This window comes from Protobothrops mucrosquamatus, unplaced genomic scaffold, assembly GCF_001527695.2.
Source record: "Protobothrops mucrosquamatus isolate PMUCROS unplaced genomic scaffold, P.Mucros_1.0 scaffold2129, whole genome shotgun sequence".
NCBI lineage: Eukaryota > Metazoa > Chordata > Lepidosauria > Squamata > Viperidae > Protobothrops > Protobothrops mucrosquamatus.
In genome coordinates this window covers 264,766-274,314 of record NW_015388229.1, presented here as the reverse complement: position 1 = coordinate 274,314, position 9,549 = coordinate 264,766, and the positions used below count along the sequence as shown (strand labels likewise).

Sequence of the window (9,549 nt, the reverse complement as noted above, 5' to 3'; positions counted from 1 at the left end):
CCCCTTTTCCGGTGGGTGCCTTACCTCCCTTGGGCTGGGCCAGCTGGTGGTCGGCCTGCTCCGTCTCTGCCGCTTGCCAGCTACGCCTCGGCCGGCGCAGGGGGCGGAACCACGCATGCGCGGCGCTCCCGGGCAGGGAAAGTCCTCGACTTACGATCGGTTGGGTAGTCCTCGACTTACGACCGGTTTAGTCCTCGACTTACGACCGGTTTAGTCCTCGACATACGACCAGTTTAGTCCTTGACTTACGACCAGTTGGGGTCGCGGCATTAAAAAGGTTGAGAACCACTGCCCTGGAGGAACGTTGTCCACGGGGTCGCGATGGGTCGGACACGACTTCGCAACCAACAACAACAAAATCCCCGATTGAAAAAAACAAAACAATCATAAAATTACGCATTGCGCAGAATTAGATAAGTTAACTAGAAGACTTAAAAATCAGGACGAAACGGTTTTTTTACCAAATTTGGAACAAATTTTACAGATGGTGGGGGGAAAAGCAGGGAAGTTATTGTCCTGAGATAATTTAAGATTGCGATTAGAGTGATGTTATTGTATAGGTTTTTCTCATTAGTGTTTGTATCGTTTTAATATGCTGTAAGCCGCCCTGAGTCCTGTTGGGAGAAGGGCGGCATATAAGTTTAATAAAATAAATAAATAAATAAATAAATAAATAGTAATTTATGGTAATAGTGAAATGAGATATGTGTCAAATCTGGGTTACCATGTTCGATGTTTTTAATGTTTTGCTTTTCAATAAAATTTAAAATTAAAAAAAAAGAAAAAAAAAGAAAAAACAAAACAAAACAAAACAAAAACCCTTTCAGGGGACCGATCAAACTTACACCCAAAGTTCTTCTCTTTTTCGGGACCCCCAAAGGTCAAGCTGCCGCTCCCGGAATCTGCGATAGGGAAGGGGGGGGGTTGGGGAGAAGCGGTGGGTGCAGGGCGATGAGAACAGCTCGGAGGCGCCGGCGCGGAGGGGGTTAAAACGGCCTGGCCGGCAGGGGGCGTGGCCGAGGCTAGCGGCAGGTGAGCCTAGCCAGCAGGTGTGTGGCTCGGCGGGAGGCGGGGCGGCGGTGACGTCAGCGTGTGTGTGTGTTGGGGGGGGGGGGAAACACTTGCCAAGCAACAGGTTCCAGTTCAGAATCGCCCCGTTCGGAGACTTCTCCGCTCGCCTTCCGTCACTCCCGGGCTGCGCAGGGTCGGGGGAAGCCGCCTTCTCCCGCTCCTCTCCGCCCTCGACATGGGGGGCAAAAAGAAAGAAGACAACGAGGCTTCCAGCCAGTACGGTGAGTTCCCCGCGGTGGGTCTCAAGGCTGCCCCGGGGAGGGTTGGAAAAGCGGTGGGTCGAGGCTGGAAAGTCCAGTGGTTGGAGCAGACCCCAGTTTTCAACCCCTTAGAAAGGTGGGCTGGAGGTTTTTTTTAAGAAGAGACTCGACGGTCCCTTGTCTGAAAGGGTATAGGTTCCCCTGCTCGAGCAGGGGGCTGGACTAGAAGACCTCCAGGGTCCCCTCCGGCTCTATCCAATTCTCCTTTTTTCCCCCCTAGTCTTGAGCGCCGGGAGCGTTGTCTGGCGTTTGAGAAAGGGAGAGCAAGGGGATTTTTGGAACTAGGAGGATTTTTGAAGGATTAAAAAAAAAAAAAAGTTTGAGAAAGAGAGAGCAAGGGGATTTTGGGAACTAAGAGGATTTTTGAAGGATTTTTTTTTTAAAAAAAAGAAAAAGTTTGAAGTTTTTGCTGTTGGGGAAAATTGACAGCTGATGGCTGGCGTTTCGTCTTCGTGCGATTTGTTTGGGCACACGCCCCGTTTTAATTCCTGGCTCTGCTCGCCAGAAACTTCAGAATTGCAACCGGGAAAGAAGAGAGAAACTGTGAATCCAAACTCGGTCTTGGCTGATATCTTTATTTTTAGTTTACTTAAAGCAGTTGTGCTCTGGCTATATTCTTCGCCAGGTTTTAGACAGCCGACGAATTTTAATTTTAAGAAACTTCCTACTGGTTTCTTAGTCTACTAAGAAGTAGACTAAGTAAGTAAGTAAGTAAGTAAGTAAGTAAGTAAGTAAGTAAGTAAGTAAGTAGTAGACTACTAAGGTAGTCCCCGACTTGCAACAGTTTGTTTAGTGACCTTCAATGTTACAATGGCACTGAAATAAGGGACTTACGACCGTTTTTTCACACTTACAGCCGTTGCAGCATCCCCATCATTACATGATCAAAATTCCCCATCATTACATGATCAAAATTCAGATGATTGGCAACTGGTTCATATATATATGACCTGTGTCCCAAGGTCATGTGATCATCTTTTGAGACCTTCTGACGAGGAAATTCAATGGGGAAGCCAGATTCACTTAACAGTCGGGTTATTAACTTATCAACTGCAATGATTCACTTAACAACTGAAGCAAGAAAGGTCGTAAAATGGGGCAAAATTCAATAAATGTCTCATTTAACGATGGGCTCAATTGCAAGTTGAGGACTGCCTGTACGTGTGTGTCTGTGCCTTTGAAATCCGTGTTCTGGCAATTTCCTATATACATCTTTGCAGGATTTCTTTTCTTTTTCTTTTCTTTTTTTGGCAACATTTTGGAAGTGGTTTGTGTAGGTATGGGTGTGATTACGTGTGTGTGCCTTTGAGGAAGTGTGGACTCTTGGCAAGTACCTGGATTAGTCCCTGCAGATTTTTTTGGGGCAAGATTTTAGAAGTGTTATGTGTATATGTGTGTGACTTTGATTAGTGTTGATTCCTGGCAACTTCCTGGACTTTCTCTGCAGATATTTTGGCAAGATTTTGGAAGTAGTGTGTACGTGTCACCTTTGAGCCAGTGTCACTGGCAACATCCTGGACGGATCTCTGAAGATTTCTTGGCAAGATTTTGGAAATGGCGCTTGTGTGTTCCTTTGATCAGAGTCCTGGCAACTTCCTGGAAATTTCTTGGGAAGGTTTTGGAATTGGTTTGTCCTTGCCTGCTTCCTAGGGCTGAGAGAGAGGGACTGGTCCAAGGTCACCCAGCTAGCTTTGAGCCCAAGGCAGGACTAAAATTCAAGATCTCCTGGTTTTTAGCCTGTGCCTTAACCACTGTACCAAACTGGCTCTCTGCATTTTGAAGTGAGAAGGCAAATGTCATCATATTTATTTTTTTGTTCCCCCTTTATTGTATATCAATTATTAAATGTGGCAAACATAACTGATGAAGATTCTCAGTCATCCAGGGTACAGTTGTCTGGAAGCTGAATCATGGCAACTGGACAACATTTTTGTTTCAAATGTTTTGCAGCAAAGCATTTCAAACAAAAAAAAAGAAAAGAAAAGTCGGTCATGGGGACCTTAACCAACTTGCTCAGATTGAAGAAACTAAGATGGATAAGCAGCAAAACTTTTCAAACAAGGAAAGTTGGTTAGGGCAGGGGTAGGCAACCTTGGCTTTTTTATGACTCGTGGACTTCAACTCCCAGAATTCCTGAGCCAGCGAGGCTCAGCTTGGAAACCTCTCCCTTTCCCCTCAGCATGGCTGGCTCAGGAATTCTGGGAGTTGGAGTCCACGAGTCATAAAAGAGCCAAGGTTGCCTACCCCTCGGTTAGGGGGAACTTAACCAACTTGCTCAGACTGAAGAAGCTACTTGGATAAGCAACAAAACTTCAAACAAAAAAGAAAAGTCCAGTTGCCATGACTCAACTTCTAGACATACCTAGTGCTACTTCCTCCTATTTTCCCCACAATCACCACCCAGCGATTAATTGGGCTGAGAGAGAATGAATCACCCAAAGTCACCTAGTTGGTTTTACGTGCCTAAGGTGGGACTTGAAGTCACGGTCTCCTGGTTCCGAGACCAGCACCTTTACCACACTAGACCAAACTGGCTCTGCATAGCAGAACATAAGGTTGGTTTGCCGAAGGATTTTGACTTCCATCTCTGGTGCCTTCAGCATGATCCTTTCTGTCAGTCAGAATGCATTTGATCCTTTCTGTCAGTCAGAATGAAACCTTCAGGGCTAAACTGTTTGGTGAGTTGACCCTCGTGAAAATATATCGGAATGCAAGACTCCTTTTAAGCCCAATTCATGAGGCACAGGGTCAGTGTTAATCACCGAGAAGAGTTCACCCGTTATTCTTGACCAGTTAGAAATTCTAGAGCAGGGGCCTTCAAACTTGGCCCTTTTATGACTTGTGGACTTCAACTCCCAGAATTCCTCAGCCAGGCACGGTGGCTGAGGAATTCTGGGAGTTGAAGTCCATAAGTCATAAAAGGGCCAAGTTTGAAGACTCCTGTTCTAGAGAACATTCATAGTTTGGGGTTATAGATTTAGACAGACATTTGTCCTCCAAGCTTGCTGCCTGGCTCCTAGATGTTTCATTACCATACTAGATAACATCTTCAGTGGGATTTGGGGTGAAGTGCCTTGTTCGTCTATATAGGTCCTGGTGGTCAATAAGTCTTGTGATTCAACCAGTCACGACACCAACCAACCATCCAATTCTTGACTAATGTTTCTCAGCCTCAAGTCCAAGATGTATGGACTTCAACTCACATCTGAAAGTAACTAGACTATTGCAACGCCCTCTACATGGGGCTCCCCTTGGGGAGCATCCGGAGGCTCCAGTTGATCCAGAATGCGGCTGCGCAGGGGATTTTTGGGGCTCCTAGGAGCACCCATGTGACACCTCTCCTGCGCGGGCTGCACTGGTTGCCTGTGGCCTTCCGGGTGCGCTTCCAGGTGTTGGTGACTATCTTTAGAGCGCTCCATGGCAGTGGACCAGGTTATCTGCAGGACCGCCTTCTGCCACATACCTCCCTTCGACCAGTCCGCTCCCACAGATTAGGCCTCCTCAGGGTGCCGTCGGCCGGACAATGCCGGCTGGTGACCCCCAGGGGGAGAGCCTTCTCTGTGGCAGCTCCTACCCTATGGAATGAGCTGCCCCCTGACCTCCGTACAATGGGGGACATACGCCTCTTCCACCGAGCCCTAAAGACCTATCTGTTCCAAGAGGCCGGTCTGGCATAAATCTGAAACTCTAAAACTTTTAAATTGGGTATAATTTTATATTATTATAGTGGGTTTTAGGACAGGACAAATAATTTAATTAGTTTTGAATATTTTTAAATATTATGGTATTGTTGTTTTATTAATGTGCCTGTTCACCGCCCTGAGTCCCGCAAGGGAGAAGGGCGGTATATAAATCAAATAAATTTGAATTTGAATTTAACTGAGATCGAGAAACGCTGTTCTAATCTAGACTATGAAAGGATGATCGTTGATGGTTTGTTCCCAAGCACAATTATTTGGGTTCACCCAACCCAACCCATTGAGAAAAAAACTAAAGAAATTGAATGATGTGTCTTGGTAATGTTATGGGATATTATGCCAGACATATCAAACTGGATGTACATAAGGAAGTAAAAAACTCAAGATAGTGGTTGTACTTATGTGATCAAAGCAACATCCATTTTACACGTGTCATATATGTTAGGAGCAGAGCTTGAACTGTGCAGTTGCAGCTGCCATCTTGACTTTCCCCCCCCCTCTGAAGATACCTACGGTATATCTTTATTTTATATATAAAACTTTATTAAAGTTTTTCGAAAGTAAAAAAAATAAAGCTGACAGTCAAGAAGGAGAATAGAAAAGAAACCATACTTTTACCTAAAACTTCTTGAACTGAAATACATATATTAATTCAAAAAATGTTGAAGGTCAATATATATACAGTTCAGACCAGAGAGGTTTTTCCTTAAGCTGATGGAGAAAAGTCTGGAAAAATTCCATGGTGTTTTGTTCTTAACGCAGGTTGTCCTCGACTTACAACAGTTCATTTAGTGACTGTTCAAACTTACAATGGCACTAAAAAAAATGACATGACTGTGTTTTTCGTACGACCATTGCATCATCCTCATGGTCATGTGATCAAAATCCAGATGCTTAACAGCTGTTCATATTTATGACGGTTGCAGTATCCTGGGATACCTTCTGACAAAGTCAATGGGGAAGCCAGATTCACTTAACAACCGTGTTATTAATTTAACTACAATGTTTCGTTTAACAACTGTGGCAAGAAAGGTCATGAAATGAGGCAAAGCCCATTTAACAAATGTCTCACTTAACAACAGATGTTTTGGGCTCAGTTGTGGTCTACCTGTATTTTGGGAGCAGGACTTTGATGCGCCCAACGAAGGCTTCTACAATGAAGAAATGGTTGGTAAAGCTGATGGAGTCAGTTGGAATTGTGGAATTGCAGCTTGGATTAGAGAAAAGACATTGACTAAACTTAGTATCAATTGGAAATCCCGTTTGGACTTTTTGCAAAAAACCAGAAAAATGTGAAATCATAATTTATGGATTTGAGTATTAGTAATATAAATTCTTTAAAAAATGGAATGTACAATTGTGGAGTTAAAGTTGAACTCAAGTTTTATTTAAATCTGCTAGAAGTCGAAAGTCATTTTTTCTGTATGGGGGGGGTTGCACTTCTTTTTTTTGTATAGATTTTATTAGTTTTTATAGGGTTAGGGATAAGGTGGGGTCGGGGTTAGGGTTGGGATTTGGGTTAGGGTTGGGGTTGGGGTTTTTCCAAATAACATTTTCAATATTTAGCAAACAGCATAATGTCTGGGTACATGCATTTAACAATAATAGATATAGTTAATTATCATAAACAATATGTTAATTCATCACTCAATAGCCTTCTTCTTGCTAATATATATTCAAAATTACATATCACGCTCCTTTCTCTCTGACATTGACTAAATTTAGTATCAATTGAAAGTCCCGTTTGGACTTTTTGGAAAAAAAAAAAAACCACCAGAAAAATGTGAAATAATTTATGGATTTGAGTATTAGTAATATAAATTCTTTAAAAAATGGAATGTGCAATTGTAGAATCAAAGTTGAACTCAAGTTTTGTTTATATCTGCTAGAACAGTGGTTCTCAACCTGTGGGTCGGGACCCCATTTGGGGTCGATCGACCATTTCATGGGGGTCGCCAAGCAAGGCTGTCCGCCATTTTTTTGTCCGCCATTTTTTTTGTCCGCCATTTTTTCCCCCTTTTCCGGCGGGTGCCTTACCTCCCTTGGGCTGGGCCAGCTGGTAGTCGGCCTGCTCCGTCTCTGCCGCTTGCCAGCTACGCCTTGGCCGGCGCAGGGGGCGGAACCACGCATGTGCGGCGCTCCCGGGCAGGGAGTCCTCGACTTATGACCGGTTGGGTAGTCCTCAACTTACGACCGGTTTAGTCCTCAACTTACGACCGGTTTAGTCCTCGACTTACGACAGGTTGGGGTCGCGGCATTAAAAAGGTTGAGAACCACTGTGCTAGAAGTTGAAAGTCATTTTTTCTATATTTTTTGGGGGGGGGGTTGGCTCTTCTATCAGACACCTATCTTTTACTCCAGTTACAGATAGTCCCTGATTTACAACCACAACTGTGCCCAAAATTTCTGTTGCTAAGCGAGACATTCATTGAGTTTTGCCCCATTTTACGGCCTTTCTTGCCATACTTGTTAAGTGAAACACTGTAGTTCAGTTACTAACATGGTTGTTAAGTGAATCTGGCTTCCTCATTGACTTTGCTTGTCAGAAGGTTGAAAACGTTTATCACATGATACAGGGACACTGCAACCGTCATAAGTATGAGTCCATTGCTAAGCCTCTGAATTTTAATCACGTGACCCTGGGGATGTTGCAACGGTCGTAAATGTGAAAAACGGCCGCAAGTCACTTTTTCCAACCCTAACTTCAAACAGTCACTAAACAAACTACCAGGACTGCTGATAGTTGATTTTCTGATTCAAGGCTTTCTATGATGGGGGCTCTTTAGTATCACCTTTTTTCAAAATAAAGCTAGTTTTCTAGTTGATTCTGCTAAAAGGGACCCTGGGAGATCTACTCAAAATTTCTCCCCTAACGGCCTCATGATTTCAAAAACTGGCTGTGTGGTTACTAGGTTTCCATACGCAACAAACATACTTCCTCATTGAGGCAGCTAAGTCTTTTGAACTAATCCTAGATCCTGCAAATTCTTCTGTTGAAGCCTCCTTTAGGTAAATTGACTAAGGACCCCGGGAAAAATACCAGTCAGGTGTCTTGGCAAACACCTCCAAGATTTGATGTTGTTGTTTTTTTCTTGTAAATTTTTTTTATTTTTTGTAAAATATACATCTTCCAATATACACAATACATTAACTTTAGCTTTTCCCCCATACTCTCCTCGGCTTCCCGGAGCTGAATACAGGATCAAGTTCATATTTCCATAATTCTTCTACAATCATTAATCCAATTAAAACAATTATAATACTAACAATCTACACACCCCTTTAACTCTAAATAAAATATTACACTATACTAATTTATAATCTACCTAATCCTTAAACGAACTAAAAAGAAAAAAAAAATTCACATAATTAAAAAACACTATTATATCTATATATGTAATTTAAGCAATAATCCTTTCCTAATTAACATAAAGAAAATTTTCATTTCATATAATTAATAGTATCATTAAAATATAAATTTATAAATAGAAACAACTACTAAACAAAAAATATTGCCACTCAAATATATCCCATCTATAATCCTTCAATCTCCCCCCAAAAGTAAGAAAAAAAAACCACTAAAAAGAGGAGAAAATAGCCCTAATCATATATAAAAACATTTCCAACTTCCCTTAAAGAATCCCTCCACCCGTTATACCACAAAATTTTTATTATTACTTCAACCTTAACCAGATATCTAGTTAAATCATTTCAATTAAACGATCAAAGTCAGAAATAAGATTTGATGTTGTTGACATTCTGATTGTACTACCATAGGAATTAGCGGGGACATCTTTTTGAAGGTCTTTTGCCATAGAAAGTACCTGGGCGTGAGAAAATGAGGAAGTCTGTAAGATTGCCCGCGTGTAAAAATAAAAGTCAATAGGAATGGGAAGCTGTTCTTGATGAACTGAGGGACACAACATAAGAAAAGTCAGCAGTCAATTTGAAGTAATAATTTACTTTTATAATGTTCTGTGAGTGTCTTAGACAAGCGTTCCCGCATGTTTATCTTGAATTTATTCTTCGTCACCTTTCCTGGTTGGTCTAAAATTAGACTTGCAATCATGTGGGGAAGAAAACAAAGTCTAATCTCACACTAATTGTTTCCCAGAAAACAAGATTGGCCAACCGGAGGCCATGGGATTTTATACCGGCCATGTCAAATCAGCCATGGGGGGTGGGCTGGGGGTGGGCAGATGGATGTCAAAAAAGCCAGGATGAAGCCCCATATTCTCTTTTAATGGCCATTGCACATGTTTGACAAAATGGGAGAGAGGGGGGGGATGGTTTCAGTCACACCGTCCTGGGCATCAACTTGACTTCTTTGAATTGCAGACATTCCTAGGATGCCTGAAGGAGGGGAGGCAAGGGGAGGGGAAGGGAGGGGAAGGAGGAAGGAAGGAAGGAAGGAAGAGGGAGGGAGAGGGAAGGAGCTAGGGAGGGGAGGGAGGAAGGAAGGAAGGAAAGAAGGAGAGGGAGGGAGGAAGGAAGGAAGGAAAGGGGAGGGAGAGGGAAGG

General features: G+C 42.8%; 1 protein-coding gene across 1 annotated transcript in view; it reads left to right on the top strand.

The window, feature by feature from the left end:
• Window positions 1-1,116: 1,116 nt before the first annotated feature.
• The window catches only part of SLC44A4 (solute carrier family 44 member 4), a 62,906-nt gene continuing 54,473 nt past the window's right edge, over window positions 1,117-9,549 (top strand). Inside the window, exon 1 of the mRNA XM_015824118.1 lies at window positions 1,117-1,292. Coding sequence (XP_015679604.1) covers window positions 1,247-1,292 — 46 coding nt within the window. The 5' untranslated portion in view covers window positions 1,117-1,246. The remainder of the gene's footprint in view (window positions 1,293-9,549) is intronic.